Source organism: Artemia sp. Qi Xiang Cuo, chromosome 19 (genome assembly GCF_049724085.1).
Source record: "Artemia sp. Qi Xiang Cuo chromosome 19, ASM4972408v1, whole genome shotgun sequence".
NCBI classification, from domain to species: Eukaryota; Metazoa; Arthropoda; class Branchiopoda; order Anostraca; family Artemiidae; genus Artemia; species Artemia sp. Qi Xiang Cuo.
This window is the reverse complement of record NC_142812.1, coordinates 59,034,700-59,056,981: the sequence shown is the minus strand read 5'-3', so window position 1 is coordinate 59,056,981 and position 22,282 is coordinate 59,034,700. Positions and strand designations below refer to the sequence as shown.

The 22,282-nt window shown below is 37.1% G+C and overlaps 2 protein-coding genes across 3 annotated transcripts in view; one reads left to right on the top strand and one right to left on the bottom strand.

Moving 5' to 3' along the window:
* The window catches only part of LOC148941060 (uncharacterized), a 117,147-nt gene extending 101,716 nt beyond the window's left edge, over positions 1-15,431 (bottom strand). Inside the window, exons 1-2 of one of the 2 annotated variants that reach the window (XM_089104921.1) lie at positions 15,400-15,431; positions 8,192-8,333 (exon numbers count right to left, since the gene is read on the bottom strand). In XM_089104921.1, coding sequence (XP_088961047.1) covers positions 8,192-8,317 — 126 coding nt within the window. In that variant the 5' untranslated portion in view covers positions 8,318-8,333; positions 15,400-15,431. Of the gene's footprint in view, positions 1-8,191; positions 8,334-15,391 lie in introns of both variants that reach the window. The other variant, XM_089104922.1, reaches the window with a different exon arrangement.
* A 185-nt stretch (positions 15,432-15,616) lies between these two features.
* LOC148941059 (uncharacterized) overlaps positions 15,617-22,282 on the top strand; it is a 48,046-nt gene continuing 41,380 nt past the window's right edge. Inside the window, exon 1 of the mRNA XM_089105155.1 lies at positions 15,617-15,980. Within this exon, the coding sequence (XP_088961281.1) occupies positions 15,753-15,980 (228 nt within the window). The 5' untranslated portion in view covers positions 15,617-15,752. The remainder of the gene's footprint in view (positions 15,981-22,282) is intronic.

The window sequence follows — 22,282 nt, the reverse complement described above, 5'->3', positions numbered from 1 at the left end:
GATAAACCATGGATCACCCCTGCAATAAAAGCTAAAATTCGTTAACAAAGTTATCTTTGCACATGTGGTAAAGCAAACCAAGGAGCAAATATACAGAACCAAGTAGTGCGCATGATACGCAACGCCAAAACTAAATATGGCCGTGAAAAAGTTGTGCCACTTCTGAACAGTGACCCTGCCAAATGACACCGCTCCGTCAAGAAATTAAGTGGAGAGTCGTCAAAACCTACTATTACGATAACAGACGATAGCGGACGATTACTGGGGTCTCGTGCTGTAAACGTCGTCTTAACCTCTATATGCACTGTATTTCCTCTTATGACTGTCCAGGAAAAAGAGTATCTGCTCGAAGACTGCCCCCAAGAAGGTTTAATTGAACTCAATGAGTTAGATGTGTACAAGGAGCTGAGAAAATAAAAACAGGAGTATCACCTTTTCCCGGTGAAATCCCTGCAAAACTAATCAATGAATTTGCTATGTTCCTCACCCTACCCCTTTCAACTCTAATTAATTAGTGCTTTGCGCCCGGAGTGTTTCCCTCACTTTGGAAGAAAGCGCACATACGTGTCATTCCGAAAGTAAACCCACCTAGGGGCTGTGATGGACTTGAGATCAATCTCCCTAGGCCCGTGCTTTGCGAAAGTGGCGGAGTCTTTCATACCTCGCTGCGTGTTGGCTCAAGTGCGTGAATCCGTAGACAAATATCAATACAGAGGATTCTCTAAATATGGAACGTCCGTCTACCTAGTAAGAAAGTTGGACCGTATTCTAAAGACAGTAGAGACCCTGGGTTGTTTTGTTAATCTAGCTGTGATCGATTTTTGCAAAGCCTTTGACCTTCTATCTAATCTCAGTGCATGCCTTAACTTGAAGCGAATGGGAGCCAAGCGTCAAACTAACGACAGCATAAAGTATTCGTCCTCCACGAAGAAGGCACCGACTCTGACTGGAGTGATTTAACCTGTGGGGCCCCACAAGGCACCAAACTTGCAGGCATAACATTTCTCACTATGATTAACTACATCCTGTGCGAGCATGAAGACAGGTATAAATTTTTTTTAGATGACTTATCTCTCATGCTTGCTTATCTACTTGAAGGTAATATTCCTGTAGCGATGTTTGCCAGTGACATTTTCGATGAGCTAAATTTCCAGTGTAGCGAATTCAATTTAACCATTAATGCTACCAAGTCAAAAATACTCTGGCTGAACCCCTTAAAAAGAGACTTTACCCCCCTCTGAAGTGCCATTCTGAAGTGAAAATACTGGGAGTCATTTTCTCCAAAGACTGTTCTTTGCCGCACATGTTGAGAGTGTAATTAGGAAGGATAACATTGTAATTCATCTGTGACATTTTTGTCTATGTTTAACATGTCATGTTGTAATGTTTATGTTTATCTATGTCTATGTTTAACATGTAATGTTATGTCTTTTCTTTTTTTTTACGTCTATGTTTAACATCTAATGTTTTTGTAACTTTAAATTAGCAAAGAGCTACGAAAGTTGTGTAATAAACCGTTCTCTCTCTCTCTCTTCTTTAATTCAGCCTCTCCCCCCCCCCCTAGAAATGACTGATGGTCACGTTAACGTCCTTGTGTTGTTTGTTTAGTGGATTTATCAAATATCCTTTTTAACAAGCTTTGTTTCGGGAAGGAAGTTTTTTTTTTGCTTTGAGCTTGTGTGCTTTACATGAATAATAAATAGTAATTATTGCTAACAATCTGTGGTTGGGTATGAATGTTTTAAGTTTAATACACTGTTCTCTCTCTCTCTCTGCTCAAGGTTTTGAATAGACTGAACTTCCCTAGGACATATTCTCTCAATGTAGGCCTACACATCACCAGGTTTCATTGGAGTAAGCATGTTCAATCATCTTCTGAAAAAACTTACAAGATAAAATCGAGTTCTAGGACATATTCTCTCAATGTAGGCCTACATATCATCAGGTTTCATTGGAGTACGCATGTTCAATCATCTTTTGAAAAAACTTTCAAGATAAGATTGAGTCTATTTGTCCTAACCTTTACAATCCTGCTAAACCCATCCTTTTACTTCTTTCTTTCATGCTAAATCCCATCATAACTACCTAAGAAGCCAAGACCACCAAGAAAGACAAAAAAGGCAATATTCACCATACACCAAGTTGGGATCGACTAATATTTGTAGTTAGTCCATCTGTCCTAACCTATACAACCCTGCTGAAACCTACCTTCCCAACATATCCACCTCAGAAGCCAAATTCAGGTAACAAGATCACCAAATATCAATATAGTATATAACACAATGTATCAAATGAATAACACCAGCGCATTGGCCTCCAAGATGAACATCACTAAACAATCTTTGATAGCTAGAACTAGCAAGAATAAGGGTCAAATACTCCTCCAAATAACAAGACTGTAAAATCAGAATACAGTGTGAATGTGTGACAGAAACAAATGATCCTACTATTTAAACCCGTCTAAACAGAGAAACTTCTACAGCTAAATGTACAGAGAAGCAGTCTTGGAGACTTATTTTAAGATCCTTGAAGATACTTTGCCCGTTTTGTCTAAGCCCCTATGAATTATTCCATGCTCATGGTTAGTCTGCTGATCAAAAACTCCCTCAAGTAACAAGACTGCAAAATATCAATACAGTGTGTGATACACTGTAGTAAACAAACGATTTTTCTATTTGATTTTATCTAAACAGACAAACTTCTACAGCCAAATGCACAGAGAAGCAGTTCTGAAGACATTTTTTAAGATCCTTGAAGAAACTTCGTCCGTTTCGTTTAGGCTCCTATGGATCATTCCAGGCTGAAGGGTAGCCTGAGACTGAACTCATCCCATTACAATAGTAGTGCTCAAGAGCAATCACTTTCGTTGAGGGAGTGTTCAATCTTGAATTTCTAGGAAGTTTTTTTCTTGAGTAGCAGAAAATCCTGAAATGTAACCTAAATTGTCCTAAGAACCTTAACATCCTCAAAGAAGGCTCATCAGTTTTTTTGGCCCTATAGATTATTTCGTACTCAAAAACAGCCTGTCTGATTAAGAAGTTCTTTAACTTTGAATGCTCATGAAGATTTTCTGTTAGGGTTGGGAAATCCTGAAATACAGCTTTTTGCTTCTTTCTTTTAAGAGCCTTAATGTCCTGAGGAAACTTCCAAAATATTCTTTAGACAGCTATGGATCTGTCTATCTGAAGAAGTACCTTTCTTGCTGACAAGTTGTTTAATCTCGAACACTCAGGAAGATTTTTTTTTAAGGTTAGAAAATCCTCAAGTGCAGCTCTTATCCATCTTTCTTCTAAAGGGCTTGAGGTCCCCAAAGAAGGTTTGCCAGGTTTCTTTTGGCCCCTGTGGATCATTCGTAAGAAAAAACTATCTGTCTCGTTAAGAAGTTGCTTAACCTTGAAAACCCTTAAAGAGTTTTCTGCTAGGGTTAGAAAATCCTAGAATGCAACTTTTACCCTTCTTCTTTTAAGGACCTTAATGTCCTGAGGAAACTTTGGAATTTTCTTTAGATACCAATGGATCTGTCCATCCCAGGAACCACCATTCTTGCTGAGAAGTTGTTTAGTCTTGAACACTCGGTCTCTAGGGTGAGAAATTTCTCAAATGCATCTCATACCCGTCTTTCTTTCAAAAGGCTTGAGATTCCGAAGAAGCTTTGGGAGTTTTCTTTTGTCCCTATGGATCCTTTCCATGTTCATGGGTAGGGTTACTTGATTTCAATTTCAGACATATGCCTCCGGTTAACATGAATGGCCTAGAAAAATACATTATTGGCACAAACCAATAAAATTAAAGGATACTACTAAAATTAACATGAATGGCCTAGAAAAATACATTATTGGCACAAACCAATAAAATTAAAGGATACTTTTAACCAATAGGGCGTAATCCCTATTGGTTACTTTGCTTTTTATTCAGTTATTGAAGTATTTTTGCAAGTGGGTTTATGTATTTTATATACTCCTCGATTTTGTGGGAAAGAAAAAAGAGTAATCAATAAATGAGTAGGAAATAAACAATAGGAACAATAGGAAAGTATTCTCCCCTTTTCTCTTTGGTAGAACTGTAAATATTCAGCTACAGATACTAGTCAAATGTCTGTGAGGTTGATATGGAAATCTTGTCCAGCACACCAAAATCATTGAACTAGAAAATTAATATTTTTGACTTCATCATATTAATTTCAACTTTTTACAAGTCAAACACTCCATTGTGCGTAATAAATGCAGGGCAAAAACGACAACATAGAAGCAGAGTGCCATCTTTCTGATAAGCAGTTTGGCTTTCCACTTCTCTTCTAAAAACTCAATATACCCTAATAACTTTGGTGATAGTATAGGTACTAAACAACTCTTGTGTATAGTTTGCTACCTAGCATGACACTAGCAAAAACCATACATACCCCCTTGTTGCCTAAAAAAAGTCAAAATCAATCTATCAGGTCTATCAAACGTCTAAAAAGATTATAGGGTAAAGGCACCGATGATTCGACAGTGCAATTTCGGAACCACTGTCTAAATTTTCCTTCAAAACGGGATAGCTCTGCTTAGCCCTGACTTAGAGCGCCATCTCTTGAATCCGTCGTTATTTTTCCTCGACGTGAAACACGGACACTATATCCAGTACACCCAGATAAGAAAAGAACATTCAATTTGGTCAGTTTCCTGTTTTCAATACACAACGAGCTCCCGAAAAATTTTCAGACATGTGATGTTCAAACTGTCATTACTTGATTATTTATTGCAACAAAAAATTGTAATAGGTGCTAATGTGTTAAGATGCATATGATCTTCTCTGAAATGTAGCCACATTAGATTTTTCTTGACAAAATTATATGAAAACGGCGACGGAAATTGCATTGTCGAAACTAGGTTCCAAGGGTCGAAAATTCTTGTTCAATGTAGTGGAATACCAGGCGGACTAAAAATGTTCCTTCAGCCGCATTCAAGCGTAAATATCGGCTTCTATCAAGGGATTTATTTCTTTGGTAAATATCTCGTAGTAACCTTATCGAAATTTTGGACAGACAGCAACAGGCCCTGTCAAAATATAGGTGACTTTGTCGAAACTGTACTGAACATGTAAAACGGATGAGAAATAATAGGTGTCGAAATTCCAGGATCCACTGACGAAACCATAGCTGTCGAATTTACGGGTGCTTTCTGTGCAACGAGAGATTTTGATGATTATTATTCATAATAATAGCCTATTTCAGATGAAAGAACATTTAAACAAAAGGTTTTTTTTTAAACTTTGAAGTTTTACTTACAGACACTGGATTTTTCCATCATCTGAGGAACTGCCGCTTGGCCTCATACCCTGTAGGGGCGTAAATTGCTATGGAGAAGGGGGGGGGTGCAGTTGACCCCCCACACCTCGTTTTACCCCCCCCCCCCCATATTTTTTTAGATTATACCCTTATTTATCCTTCATCCAAATAAAAAATACAAATTTTATCGACTACAAAATCTTATACAAAATGATATGTAGGCCTATGTATTGGACAAAACTAAGATTCTGCATATGATAATAAAATTCACTAACACAAATAAACTTCTTAGATTTCTTGAAATTCACTCCTGTTTTCCTAGACCCTATCCCTTCCGAAATGCTAGTGAAACAATTTTGTTATACTAAATTTGTTATACTAAATACTATTTGTATTTAATAATGTATATTTAAATTTGTTGTACCGATTTTGTTATACCAAATATTACGTACTTGAAACGATTTTGTTAGTTTTATTATTTCTACTTTTTGGATAGTCTTTTATACTTTTATACATTAAATGAAGTTGAAGAAAAACAAAGAAACAAGAATATACGTGTCAACTACACCGAGTTCCACCCACAAGTATTCCCCAAGTATTTAGATGGGTGCCGAATTGGGTTCCGACTTGCGTCGAAAACAGGTAACTTTTTTGTTGTGTCGAATTTGTAGGTGAAAATGCTCTAATTTCGGAAAATTGGAGTTTTGTACCTTTTCCAGACAAAACTTCAATTTTCTCATCAAACAGTTAGATTCCTAGATTTTTTTCCTACATACTGAAACCCTTTTCAAACCAAAAGTCTTTAAATTAAGACTTCTAGAGTAGAAAAACTGGTTTTTTACATAAACTGTCGAATCATCAGTTCGACACCCAATACGGGTGTCGAATTGGGTTCTAACTTGCCTTGAAAACAGGTAACTTTTTTGTTGTGTCGATTTGTAGGTGAAAATGCTCTAATTTCGGAAAATTGGAGTTTTGTACCCTTTCCAGACAAAACTTCAAACTTCTCATCAAACAGTTAGATTCCTAGATATTTTTCCTACATACTAAAACCCTTTTCAAACCGAAAGTCTTTAAATTAAGACTTCTAGAGTAGAAAAACTGGTTTTTTTTACAAAAACTGTTGAATCATCGGTTCGACACCCAATACGGGTGTCGAATTGGGTTCCGACTTGCGTCGAAAACAGGTAACATTTTGTTGTGTCGAATTTGTAGGTGAAAATGCCCTAATTTCAGAAATTGGAGTTTTGTACCCTTTCCAGACAAAACTTCAAACTTCTAATCAAACAGTTAGATTCCTAGATGTTTTTCCTACATACTGAAACCCTTTTCAAACCGAAAGTCTTTAAATTAATACTTATAGAGTAGAAAAACTTGTTTTTTTTTACAAAAACTGTCGAATCATCGGTACCTTTACCCTATAAACTTCTTTGCTTTCACAACACTTTTTGGTTATTTCCCTAAGGACTGAAATTCAGTTAGAAATGGAAAGCTGTTCTATAGCCCTCCCCCCACCCTGGTCTTCTGACAAAATCATAAAGATTTAACTGTACAGATAACCGTTTATATAGAACTTCTTCCAGTAAAGGGAGTCTTATATGTAGTAAACAATTAAATTAAATTGTTCTTTAAGTCTTATCAAATACTATGTTTAGACTAGTTGATTGAGTCCGTTGATTTTGAATTGAAGTTATTAAGTATTTTGCTGTAGGTTAGGTTAGTTGAAGTTATCAATCATATTGCTTATGTTTCTTCAGTACTTGGGAGTTTAAAAAGTAAAATTTCTTACGTACCTGCAGTGCAGTGCATAATTGAGTTTTTGCTTCTTGTCTTTGTAATTTGTTCGATTATGTGTAATGTGTTGTAATTTGTTTTTTGTGTGTGTTTTTTCTTTTTTAGTGACACTCCGTCTTTTGTACCTTTTTTGACGGGTAATAAATAAATAAATAAATATATTCATGTCTTAAAAGGCTACATGGTTTTATGATATATTAAGTGAAAATATGTAGTACAAATATTTTCCAAAAGGAAAACTTTTGAAAAGTGTTAAGACAAAGTATTTTCCCACATTATTATTTAAAGACGAATTTTTGTCCTGAATAGTTGAATGCTACAAAATTGTGTTGAAACCCCTTCCAAAGCAGTCCAAAGCAGAGCTTACAATAATGAGAAGTAGAACTCCTTGATGATTAAAAGAGGATGTATTTTATCCTCCTTTAGAGGATAAAATACAGGATTTGATGATTAGAGGATTTTATCCTCCTTTTTAATCTAGTTAATGTTTTATAAGCTGTTGGATACTGTCCATTTACTATACAACTGTTATTGCAGGAGATTGCCTTGTCCATTTGTTGGTTATTTATAACCTTACAATAACTGATCATAAATTAGTGTTACATTAAAAACTGCTCTGAGCCACCGTGTTTGATGGCTACAAGTTTCATTCCGTTCTTTTGTGATGATTTATTTCCCCTGTTTGCTGGAGTTTTCCTTAGTGCCACCTGCGTTTTTACCATAGCTTTAAACGAATTCACCGAACCTGATGGGCTTAGAGTTGTCCGTTTGTGCAGGTGATGATGATTAGTCCAGACATTTTGTCTGCTACCTGTGGGCCTAAGGGGTTGTGCCGTGGCAGATGGCTAGCTGTGAAAACATTTTTTAAACAACAAGTGTTGGGAAAGCTAAACAAGACAGGCATCTGTCCCAATGATACTAATGATGCCTTTTAAAGAAGGGGGTCACCTAGTACTGGACCAAAAGACTCCAAGAATAACTTTGGCTAAAAGAATACACTAATTTAGGCTTTGGGTTCTGAATCTGAAGTGTCATGCTTTCCACTGAATTTCCAGGAAAATTCAAAGTTTCCAGGATTAGAAATTGCTCATATCCCACTTATACATCTACATGCAAATGTACTTTACTTACAATATGTGTAAAAGCTTGGTTCCTCAAAAACATTTTCAAATGGGTTTCCCCAAGTGTGACTGTTTCTTCAATGGGCTTAATTAGTAATTTCCTTCCATTGTGTAAATTCATTGAAATGGGCTCCATTGTGTAGGAAAATTACCTAAATTAGAAAACAAAATTACAAACAGGAAACAAACCTTCCTAACAAACCTAACTAAGCGATGGTGTGTGGAATAATTTTCGTTCTTGCGGTGGACACAAAAAAACTGAAAGGTAGGTGCTGTAAAGTGACTTGAGCTATCAACCACCTGGATCATCGAAATAAATTTCAGGCAGAAACATCTCCCCTAGCTGAAATTTGTACCTGCATTGTAAATATAAATGACATAATGCTATTACGAAGAAATACAACTGCGAAGAATTAGCTGATGAAAAAGGGCATCGTAAAAAACATGTCATGTTTTCGATGATCCAGGTGGTTGATAGCATGAGAGCATGAGAGGTAAAATAAACAAAAGCAAAATGAAAGGCTGTAGGCTAACACTTCTTGTTTTTAAGATTTTATTTGCTTCAGAGTCTAGCTTGAAAACAGTAACAACCAAAATTCAAATTGTTGCTTTTATTCAGATATGGAGATGAGAGATAGAGACAGAAGGGGGAGATTGAGAGAGGAGAGAAATTTATCATAAACATCAGTTTTACATGCACCCTAAGAGGCAACTTGTCTGAGGGGGTGATAAATGAAGGGGTGATAAATTATATATGGCAACAAAATAGGTCATATTTTCCCTTTGACACCACAAATCTCATAAATAAAGTCACAATTATATAAAGATCACACTACACAAAATACCCCAAGAGTTCTCCCTCTCAAAAAAAAAAAAAACAGAGAGAGAAAAAACTAAAAAATACAAACACTGGTTTTGAACAGCCACCCCAAACATTAGAAAACAAACCTACAGAAGTAGTAAATTATACACATTGCTACAATAAAACAAGGCAACCAAACAGGTCACATTTTCTTCATCATCCCAAGCCTTATAAATGAAGATCACAATGATACTGATACATTTATTTAACTTTAACAACAGTTTACATACAAAAATCAATGTGATTCACCCCAAACCAAACAGTTAAGTACTTACTAAAAAGAATTATTTTCTCAAGCAAAGAAATACCACCAGTATTCTTTATATTTTGATCAAAATAATTTAACCTGCTGACCCCCTATGAAGGACAGAAAACGTGAATTACACTGAAATGGCTGTTGGTTTATTAATATTTATGGAGAAAAGTTTCAATATTGTGAAACAAGGATCACAACTAGACTAAGCAATTAAAATATGTAAGCTGTATATTGTATTTTAGCCGAATCATGCACAAAAGTGTATAAAATACCTGTAGTCAAGAAACTGTTAATATCCTTAAATACTCATAAATATTTCTTACCAAATCCCAGTCTGTGTAACATCAAACAACCAAAAGCATTATTTTGCAAAACACAGACCCGATAAAAAATGGAATAAACAACCAAAAATAAGTCTGGTACAATAAATTGTACATGGGTGGAGAAGGGCAAATAAAGAAGGCACATGACGGACAGAGGGGGGAAATGTCTAAATTCCCTTGTCCCCCCCTCCTGGCTGAATGATGCTGCCATATATTTTGTTTTGAGATTTCTATTATACAGCATTGGAAGCAGTGGCAAACCCAGCGGGAGAGGGGCCCTCCCCTCTAATATATTCTAAAGTAGTGTAATTTACTTAATTAATGCAAGTTTGAATTAATTAAACTTGCTCCTAATTCAAGTTTATCAGATCAACCTATTTTGCACCCCCCCATAAAAATCCTGAATCTGCCACTGATTGGAAGTGCCAATTACACCAGGTAAGCCCCCCCCCTAAACTTCAGCTTATGGGTGCCCAGTATTCCCAAGTATTCCATGTGCAATCTGAATAACAGGATTTCATCAAAACAATTTCCCAGATACTTACAGGAAGAAAAAAGCTATAAAGTTCTACATGCTTTACAATTTCTTGAATCAAATGACAAAATCCAGGAGACTAATAAAAGCTGATAAAATTTGACTTGTTCAAATTTATTTTGCATCTATAGACCCTTAGTTGATAGTAAATTGTCAACTGTGTGCATGCCTATCCAAAATAACTCTTCTATTTATAGTACTGACAGTAACAGTGACTGCAAGCAATGGCCCTGTTGCATTCTAGAAACTTGTCATATCATAAACCCTGAAACCATGGGCGTAGGCAGCATTAGGCAGCATATTGTCTAGGGAGGGGGGTAGTCGATAGTGTGATGGAGTTTTATCAACTGCTTTTTCCAAACCATCTGCTTTTTCAGACATATCTAATGTAAATTTGAAGGTCTAGGGGGGTCAGCTGCCCCCCTCCCTACGCCCATGCCTGAAACTGCAACCTGGAATACAATAGGGCATGCCATTAATAAACAACAGTGAATGAACTGGACCAAGCACACATCCCAGTGGGAATCTAAAATCCATGTTTTTAAATATCCTATGCCATTTCCGTAGTCATACCCTGTAAGCCTAGCAAAGCTGAAACTCCCAACACTTATATACAGGAGAAAAAGAGGTGATGCCATTTTAACCTATAAGTTAATGAGGGCTAATATACTCCCAACATTTCTTCCCACTGTTGGTCCTAATTCAAAAACTAGAGATCATCAGTTGAAACTTGTAAGCAGCCCACCCTATACAGAGTCTGCACTCAATTCTTTTCCTCAAGAATCATCAACAGTTAGATAAACTCTCTGGAGAAACTGTTACTGCTGAAGCTGTGTACATCTTCAAATAAAGACTGGATGCTGAGTGGTCCTCCATGCAGTGTAAACACAACTGGGAAGCTATGGATCAGCACAGTGCACCTGGTCACAAAAGATTTCTGAATATAACTCAAATTGTCAACTCAGGAGCTCTACGAGGAGGAATCCTTAGATTGCTTCAAGCTGCAGTTTAAGGCAATTTGCTTTTCTGACAATGTACCTGACCTCCTCCTCCTCTCCTGATGATCCCAGATATAGCTCTAGGATACACAAAAACTTACAGAAAACACTAAAATTCTTACTGTATGATATGCATTATGTTTCTATCAATCAGATTTTTTAACATTCTTCCAAATTGTCAATAGTATTTTGTTCAAAAATTCTATTGCCATTGTTTAGGCATATTATTTTATACAAGATCAATAATGTCATAAATTGCTTTACAAAGATGACATATAATATATGACAAGGGAAAAGCAATAGACCTAAACAAATATATTATGCAGGGCAATATCTGAGACCATCAGGGTGGTTAGGGGGTATTTTGTCAGAAAAACAACTGTGATTTTTGAAAAGAGCATAAAATAAGGCATAAAATGAAACAACTTTTATTTTATTAAATAGAATTAGTGACAAATTGCTAAAAGTGTATTTAATGAGGGACAAATTAAAAAGTAATTAGTGCAATTAAAAAGTTAATTAGGGATAAATCACTAAAAGTTTATTGCATCACTTGGCAAACAGTTTTTTACTAGATCAGTGATGCAAAAAAAAAGCTAACAAAGAAGACATGACATATTAAGAATATAGAAAAAAATACATCATTTTTGGTTATCTCTGTGACCATCAGAGGGGGGGAGGGGCTACACTGAAAGAAACTTAAATAGCTATGAAGTTTTGTAAGAGCATAAAATAGTCTAAAGAATGTAATCATTACTGCTTTCATTTCATTGAGATGTTTCTTTCTGTGGAGCCACTAATCTAGGATGTTACCAAATATATTTAAAAGTAATATGAAATGTGATTATAGTTGGAATTTCTGCATATTATAGTTAGAATTTCATAGATATAGTGTATTTGTTGAGTTTTTCATATAACCTAGGACAATGAGGAGAAGTTGAGTGCATTGTCAGAGTTGTGGCATTAGTCTATATTTAGAAAAAGCTTCAATAGGGAATGAACTACTACTACTACTAAAAACTCACTGAGGTACCAAGCTGCATCAGGCCAACATAGCTATGCATACTCATCCTCCATCCTAATCTATTTAAAGCATCCCTCTGTACACTATCCCAAGAAGTTCCTATTTCCTGTAAATCTTTCCTTATAACAATATACCACCATATTCAGGGATGCTCAGATGACCTGCTTCTCATTTGGCTCCAAATGGTTGGCAGATAAGGACTATTTTTGGCAATCTGTCATTCTTCATCTGCAGAATGTGTCCTAGTCATCTGAACCTTTTTCTCACTATAGCCCTAGAAAGCAGGATTGGACCATATCTTTCATACAGCTTACTGTTAAAGATATGGCCAGTCAGTTAAATACTCAAGACAATTTTTCTGGAAAACATCTATAATATCCACACCTATCTTTTGGAGCACCCACACATCATAACCATGCTTGACCACTGTTAGGCTATCATTACAGCTTCCATATTCTAATTTTGTTTTGTTGACTTATGCTTCTATTTTTCCAAACTTTTTCAATTGTGAAAAATCATCCTGGGTCTTGGCTGTTCTACTTTTAACATCTTCACTGCACCCACTGCCTTTACTAATAATAGGCTATTATCAGGGGCAAATGTCCAACATTTTTATTGGGAGGGGTCCAAATCCAGATAGTCAAGGGGCATGGGATATATAATATTTTTTTTCTCCATATTATTGAAGGAGCAACTGGGTACATTTTTCACAAATCATATCATTGACTTAAACATAAAGCAAATACACTACTCAATGCCTTTTTCATGCTCTTTACAAATATAATAATCACTTCTGTTTTGAAATTCAAATTTAAGCCCTTTTTGAGCTCTTGAAAATGACAAAAATATAAAAATATATAGGGTGTAAAAAGGCTTAAAATAGCTGTTTTAAACTTACTGTTTCTTAATAAGTCCTTTTTTTAATCCAAAAGCACTGACTTCCTACAATTAAGGTTGATAAATAAAAATAGTAACAACAAATCTTGCAGATACTCCCTCAAAATACCTACTCTGTTATATATCTCAAACTGAACACTAAATCAAAACCCCATTTTGACAGGATGATGCAAGACACTGTTGTAGAGAAATACAATGTATAGTGTGGTTTTAATTGTGTATACAATGTTTAAAGTGTTGTTTTTGGGGGTTTGGGGGGGGGGGTACCTAGATTAGGTTTTTATATTTTCGTAATTTTCAAGAGCTCAGAAAGGGCTTACATTTGAATTTCCAATAAAGCAGTGGCATTGTTTGGGGGTGGCAAGGGGGGCAGTTGCCACTCCCAAATAATTGGAAAAAAGCTTTTATATAGCCCATGCAGTATAAATCTAGAATTGTGGCTCCTGATAAGGAGACATGTTAAGAAAACAATTCTTACTTTAAAATATGTATAATGATCCTAGTTAACATATTATCCAAGGGAACATGGGTGCCCATATGGGGGGGGCCTTGCCCCTGCTGAATGATGCTGCCTTATTTTTATATTTTTGTTCTGAGATTTTATTATATAGCATTAAAAGTAGCAATTAGACAAAGTTTGCCCCCCTGGAATTCAGCTTATGGGGCCCATGCAGGAAGAACCTTACATCAAGTCTTTCCTGTAAAGATCCTTCTTTTTCCAACTTAAAAGAAAAAGTTTACAATAAACCTCCATGCTAAAATGAAATTTGAAATTGCTGCTATAATAAATTGTTTTTACAGATAGCATTCATTCTGGCCAATTTCAACAGACCAGTTCCCAGCCAAGTCTGTTGATTTTGAGTTGAAGTTAGTTAAGGTTATATTTTGCATTTTTGCCACTGCTCATTAAAAAAAAAAACAGAATTAACAATGGCCAGGATAGCGCTATCTATAAAACAACTTATTTGGCAATTTATAGCAGCAATTTCAAAAGATTTAATGCATTTCATCAGCATGGTGGTTTATTGTAATTTTTTTCTTTTAAGCTGGAAAAAGAAGGATTTTTAGAGGAAAGACTTGATGATAAAGGTTCTCCCCTTGGATAATATGTTAACTAGCCTAGGATCATTATACATATTTTAAAGTAAGAATTGTTTTCTTAATATGTCTCCTTATCAGGGGCCACAATTCTAAACTTGTACTGCCCATGCCCCTCAATAAAAATGCTGGAGCTACACCCCTATATAGAAGTGATTATTATAGGCTAGCTATTTGTAAAGAGCATAAAAAAAAATTGAGTGATGTATTCACTTTATTTGTAATTCAATAATATGATTTGGAAAAATTAACCAGCAACTGCCTCCCCCCCCCCAAACAACACCCCTAAATACTACCTAGGTAGAAGTGAAGCCAGCCTTGAAATAGGCCTAGAATGGTGGCCTACAACTCTTTTCTTACAGCATTTCCAGTAAAATTCTACTTGAGACTGAAAATGAGACTTTCAGGGATTTGTCTACAGGCTAAAGTTTGTCCCAGGAAGGTATTTTGAAGTACCTACCTCCACTCCTTCTTCCTCTAGAGGGTCCTGAAATTTGCAAAAATGACAGGACTATACCTATTGAAATTTTTACAGAACCATATTTTACCTTGATTTTCAGTTATCACTTTCTTTTTCTCTAGCTTTAGTTCTGAAAATACAATTTCAGTTATTTGAGCAGAATTTTAAGACATATAAATAGTTTATTTCCAAAATTTAGGAAATGTATTTGTATATCTTTAAAATATTATGAATTGGGATCAAGCAAAGCTGTGAACCTGAAAACAATTTTGTTATATATCATTTAAGCACATGATCTATTTTGCAAGGTTTCACTTTTATAACACACAGATCTTAAAAGGTCATAAAAGGTCAGGACCTTCTAGAGGGAGAAGGAGTGGAGGTGGATACTTCAAAATACCATCCCATGACATACTTTAGCCTGTAGACCCATCCCTGAAAGTTTCATTTTCTTAACCTAACCCCTTTCCAAGATAGTCAAAAGTAGCTAAAGTAGAATTTTACCGCATTTCCTTCAAAAAAGCTTTGAATCTAGGATATCAGCCACAGCCCTTTGAAGGAGGAAAGAGGGGAGTTAGATGTACTTAAAGCCCATAACATCCTAGTTTGTTTGCCTATGCCCAGACTCCAGTCCTGATAGCTTCATTTGCTTGACCTAATCATTTTCCAAGACCCAATCATCTAGAGTTTTTTCAAAAATTTTCTATCAAATTCTACTTCTGAATGAAACAACGTAAAGCAAACATTTCTTTATAACCTAAACACCTTAAGTCTTAGCTTTAGCACATGGATAATAGCACGTTTTCAAATTTTAAAAAGGTTTGAGCAGCGCTGTCTATTTTTTGGTGGTGAATTATTCTCACTTTTATTCTTTCTTTTTTTCTGTCTTAATTTACTGGTCTCTGACATGGACCTCTAGATACCGCCTGAAAATCATATCTTTATGTTTTTTTCAAGGATACTGAAGTTCAAATATAAGAAATAAAATCTCATCGCAGTATCAATGATTGCAATTGCACCCACAAATTGATTGGATTCTTAGAATTGTTGACTTTGTAAACAATAAACAATCCCTTAATAGCGTATCCAGAGGGTTAGTTCTTAATCTGATGTGATGAATGAGCATGTATTTTATAAGGATATACCTTATTTTGAATCTTTTTTATTCATTTGATTGTGGATTAGTATATCTCAGCAGGTATCATAAACATAATCATGAGGATGAAAGCGGAAGGGTGAGACACCACTGCTATTATGATCACCATAATGATGCAACAGTTTACCAATTTCAAGCAGAGAATTGGTCAAGAAGACGGAATATAAGCCTGTCTGAGTTCAGAGGGAAAGTATGAAGATTATTTTTTTTAGTATCTAAAGGGCTAGGCACACTTAGCTGATTTCAGTATCAGTGGACAAACGATAGCGGTAAGAAAAATTTGTTGAAAGAAAAATTTATTGCGCAAAATTTTTCAAAAAAAAAAAAATCATGGACACAAATAGTCAACTGGAGTTAATAATAGTTGCTTGATTGATCTCAGCTTAGTTCTCAGTTTAGTTCTCAGCTCAGTAGTGGGGTCTTTCAGGGTTACCAACACTTTTAAGGACAAAAGTGTCCAAATCAGCCAAAAATGGACACTTTTAGTGTCCCTCTAGAAAACTAGCCGATATACAGGGTTGCCACTTTGAATTTTCAAACCCTGTGAAAAAAGTGCCAAAAAATCTGTGAAATTCGTTCTTCTTTGTTCTGCTACCTCGCGGTTTGTTACCTGCATGAGTTCTGCAAGTATTTCCATCTTTGTCATTAACGCTACCAATAAATTAAGTTTAGTACTAGTTCAATTTGAAGATATGGCATAAAAAAATCGTCATTAGAATGTCAACAGAACGAAATTTTATATGGATTATCAATACCGCTACCTATCTTATTCGAAAAGTAAAGAACCAATCATAGAGATTCATTTTCACTTCGGTATTTTCACAAGTTATGCGAAAAACATGTGAATCGTTGATCTTAGGTAGCTATTAAGGATGTTTGGGTGCGACAAGGTCCAATCAGTTGTAGCAACAAAATTTCTATTTTAACCTACATGACTTTAGAATTCAACAAAATACGTCAATCTCCTTAACCACTCATTCAACTGGTTGATCAAGGGTTTAAAATCATTTAACAACTCATCTTCTTGTCGTTTTCTGAACATTTACAAGTAGCCTGGAGAAAAAATGACGTTTCGAGAACTGAAAAAGTGAGAAGACAAGGTCAATTAAAATAAATTCACTTGAGTTATACTCGGTAGAAACTGTCGACAAGCGTTAGACAAAAAATCACAGCTGAAAGTATAGAATATAAAACAGAAACATTCGCTAGCGGCTATAAATAAAATTGAGCCGCAACACAGCTTTTCTGCAAAACTCCTTTCTTTCTATGACAGTAGTATAATAACAACCTTGTGCTTACTTGTATTTGATGCACATTCAACGCGCATCCAGACTCATCGTGGCGCCCACAAGATGACAACATGTTTGATTCTATAGGTTGTACTTGAGGGGGCAGGGCTCCACCATTTCCTGCCACTGGCGATCCTAGCGCAATCCATATTTTAAAAATGCTCTAATTAACTCCAGATCAGACTTAACTGTTACTAGCTATGTGTTTTTCAGGCTTCCTGCCCTCTTTCTCCGTGCCGGTAGTGGTAGAAATTTGAGTGGCAGACATATTATGCTTATATGGTCATCTGGTTTGTGCATTGTGTGGTCAAACCATCTCAGTCTCCTGTGCTTAACAATAACAGAAACAAGTGGGCGATCCCCACATCTTCTCCCTACTTCTTCATTCGATATTCTTTCTGAGAGGCGGAAACCCAGGACATAGCGCAGGCATTTGTGGTTGAATATATTCAAGCTCAACGCTTCGGCTACTTTAAGTGACCATGTTTCACATCCATAGAGGAGGACAGAGAGAACCATAGCTTCATACACTCGGAGCTTTGTGCGTGGCAATATTTCGCTCTGCTTCCATGCTTCCATAGTTGAAGGAAGACACTCCATTCTGACGATATGTGGCTCTGGATTTCTTCTGAAGATCTGCCGGCAAGGTTTACTATCAATCCAAGGTATTTGAACGACTGGACGTCCTCTATCTGATTACCATTTAGGGTGACAGGGGTTTCATCCATCCCATCTGCTCGCATGTATTTAGTTTTTGGTAGGCTCATTTGGAAACCAGTCGAGAACTTTTTGACTGCCATGTCATTTATCATAGCCTGGGCTTCTGCAACAGATTCAGCAAGCATGTCCACATCGTCAGCATAGTCAAGATCTGTGACGGAGAAGAAAGAGCTCACAGCAACGCCTTTATACTTGCCCAGGACCCTAAGGATCCAATCGATGACGAAGTTGAACAAAGATGGTGAAAGGACACAGCCTTGACGTACCCCTTCCTCGATCAGGACCAGATCTGAAAGATGACCATCGACTCTTACCCGGGCCTTTGTTCCAGCATAGTATGGTTTGAGCAGATTGATGATCTTCTCAGGCACACCGTCCTCTCTCATTGCTTCCCATATTGCATAACGATGGACCGAATCAAACACGTTAATGAACTCAATGAAGATTTTGATTGTTTCCTGCTGGTGTTTAAACCGGTGTTCAAGGAGTTGTCACAGGCTAAAAATCTGGTCACATCAACCCATGTCCGGCCTGAATCCTGCTTGGTTAAGTCCCGTTCGTCGGTTTCGGGTGTCTCTGAATCTATTTAAAGGTATGACTGCAAACAGCTTGGCAGTAATGGGGATAGGGGATATATCTCGGTAGTTTTTGCAGTCCATTAGGTCTCCTTGTTCGAAGATAGGGGCAATTATTGAGGTCTTCCAGTCATCTGGGATGTATTCATTGTCCCAGCCTTCAGTTATCACGCTATGAAGTTTATCCATCACCATCTCAAGGAGAGCTTTCAGTAGCTCGGTAGGAATCCCAGCTATTACTGTGCTTCTATGGTTTTTCAAAACTTGGATTGCCTTAATTTCTTTATCCCTGGAGGGTGGGTCCGTACATACATTTCATAAGTCTGGTTGTGTCGGGGGTTCTGCGGTGCAGTAAGTGGTTGCTTTCGACTACTCTTGTCTTCTGGTCTCGATAGCTCTTGGAAGTGAGCACGCCATCTTTCGATATGCTCCTCGCTGCTTGTGAGTATTTTCCCATCCTTCACCTTAAGCGAGAGAATGGTAGTTTGCTTCTTCTTCCTAGTGCATTCTCTAGGCATCTAATAGAGTTTTCGTGTATCGTTCCGTTTTGTGGCTCTTTCCATATCACTAAGAACATTGGACCAGTAGGCTTTTTTGTCAGCTCTTCCCAATTTGTGACATTCTTGTCGTAGCACTTTGTATGTGGAGGATTTCTTGTTGGTCATTTCTTTTTTCTTGGCAGAGTTTGAGTGTCATTTCTGAGATCCATCTCTTGGTTTTACGCTTGGCAAACCCAAGTATGTTTGAGGCAGCTTCATTGATGTGGTCCTTGAGTTTGCTCCATTTCTTCTCAATCTTTATCTTAGGGCAGTTGGGGCACTGATCAGTCAGGGTCGCCTCCTCGGTATTATATTGAAGGACAATGAATCGGTTTGAGAGTTCAAGGACAAACGCTCCTCGGTACTCATCTACTTTCAGCTTCAACACGTCTATTTTCTGGTTCGGCATAGTAGTCTTCCTTGAGCTAAGTCTGTACTTTAGCCTTGTCTTCAGCAAGAAGTGGTCAGATCCATTTTGTGATTCCGTGTCAGCACCTCTGCGCACTCTCGAGTCCAACACTATGGATTTCCGTCATCGGGATACAAGGAGATAATCTATTTGGGCTTTTACTCTTCCATCACGAAGTTTCCGTGTATGTGTATGACGCGACTTGTGCCTAAACCAGGTGTTAGCCACAGCGAGATTGTTCTGCATTACGAACAGCAGAAGCCTGTTTCCATTTGTGCACCGGTCTTCGAGGCCGTGCTTGCCGATCGCCTGTTCCAAGTTATTCAGCTTTCTGTCGATTCTGGCGTTGAAGTCGCCTCTAATTAGGAGGATATCTTTCCAGGGAATCTTATCAATGACTGTCTGCAGGTCACTGAAAAAGTGATCTTTTTGCTGTTCAGTGGCATCTCTCATTGGGGCGTAAACGCTAAGGATAGTCAGATTGTTCGTGCAACCTTCAATTCTTGCCCGTACGATTCTCTCAGACACAGGCTCATATTTGATGAGCCCAGTGATTGCTTTGGGGGACAACAGGATACCTACTCCTGCCTTGCCAGTTCCATCTAATGGTCTCGAGTTAAAAAAGAGACCGCCTTCCCAGCCGAAAATTCAAGGGTCAAGATATTATGTCCATTTAGTCTCGTGTCAGAAACACACAGATTATCAAAGTTATAAAGATAATATTCATCAGCTATAAAAGATTGTGTCAATAAACCTTTAATCGAGCACAGGTTCCAGCAGCCGATATTCAGGCCTTGTCTTCTTGATAGATAGGACGGTAGCTAGCATATTTTTCGACGAGAACGCCACTCTCGTCGCGTTGCATAATACCGGGGATGTCGTAGCCAAACTTTTAATCATCATATTTGTCATCATTATCGAGCGTTTCTTGGGGATAAGGTACATCACAAGGTCCCCAATCTTGCGGTCACCCAAAACGCGTTGGCCATCACCTTGCTTGGCGTGGAGCTCGGTGATGTTTACACCCCTTCACCATTTTGAGGTGCGCTAGCGGACTTCCTATGTAGCCTTGGGACGGAGAGTCAAGCCTCATTGGCTGGATGCCCGCCACCGCCGTGGAAATTTCCAGGATTAGCTACCCCTTTGCTCCCACTTTGAATCAGTAATAGGCTTCAGAAGGCTTATAATATCAGCCATATGCACAAGGCTACACGCCACAGGGATTTACGCGGAACGTGGCAGCAGGGAATGGCCAATCACTTCTTCTTTCCAGCCTTCTCAGTGGCCATGGTGACTTTACCACCAGCAGTAGGTGGGTCCTTGAAGTTGACCGACTTGATGACAAACGTCAACCGTAGGATAGAAAAAAAGACGGATTTGATAGTTCTAGCATACCGCATTGGTTAAGACTTTAGGTCCTATTCAGTTGATAAATGGTGCTTGCGCAGGGCACAAAACATCTAAGAAAAATCCCCAAGCCGTTACCAAAGCTTAAAAGTAAAGTACGAATTAAAAAAAAGTAAAAAAAAGAAGAAAATAAAAGACATTTGATTTTTGATTTGGAAAAATGCCCAAAAAGTGTCCTTTATTTCAAAAAGCTGCCTTTTTTGATCCAATAGTGTCCCGGTGTCCTTCAGAGTGAAAAACTGTCCAAAAGGCACTAAAAGTGTCCATTTGGCATCCCAGGGTCTTTCATCACAGACAGCTCTGGCTGAATATTTATTTGTATCCCTATTTTTTTGTGTTGGTCATGATGAAAATCGGCGCTGATTTTGTAAATCAGCGCCAAAAACAAGAAAATTTTTCAAGCATTAACTGACACCGATTTCCTTAAAAAGCCACGCTGATTTGGAAATCAGTTCCCGAAATCAGCTACGTGTGCCCAGCCCTTAAGGGTGTCATTTCAAGAAGTCCCGTAACGTTTTCTAGTTTCTTAGGAGTACTGAAAAAGCTATGGAGAATAAGCATATCCACAAAACCAAAGAGACTTTTGTTTGCAAAGATGCTAAACTTCAATCCTTTCCCTGTCGATACCCACAATTTTAAACTCAATATTTGTTCTCTTTTATTTTGCGTGTATATGTCGAACCCGTATCACGCTCAGACATTTTAAATAACTTCCAGTTGTAGGGACTGTGGTCTATACTCCAATCTGTGGATTCCAAGGTATAGCGTATCGTATATCTAAAATTAAATCCCTTTTTTTGCAGCTTTATATGACTGTTTTTTGAAATTGTCTTAGGCACAAAATTAGGCCGTCAAAATATTTTGATTCCGACTTCTTTTTTTCCCCGGCAAATAAAAAAAAGCTACTTATTTCCCTAGTATATTCAGAATAAGAATGGGTATAAGCGTAGAATTTCTTCGACAAATAAAAATGCTACTCATTTCTTTATGGGTACATTCAGAATAAGAATGAGTATAAGCCTAGAATTATGGCTTTTCAGAAGGGGAAATGTTAAGAAAACAATTCTTACTTTATAATATGCAAAATAATTGTCGTTAAGACATTTTGACTGCAATGTTACTACACTTTACCCCACGCATCATCCCCCTAATGGTAAAATATGTAGCACAAATTACGTATTTCCCATGTGCTTTTTCGTCCTGATTTCGTCACTGTTGATTTGATTTACGACTACACGGGTTGGAACTAGAGTGACAAATGGCAAAATTCATGGAACATAATATAATTTGAACTATGTATTTGCATATTAGGAGGGATGGGTTAAAGTATAGTGGAACTACAGTTAAAATGTGTTAACTACAATCACTCTACTTATTATAAAATAAAAATTGTTTTCTTAACATATTTCTTTCTCAACAGGCCCTATTTTAGGTTCATACCAAAGACTGCATATAATCTGCAATAGAAAAGGGCTCTTACAGTATTAGCAATACACGCTAATTGAAGAAATTAACAAATAATGAATAAATCAAGAGCATCATGTAGAATGGCG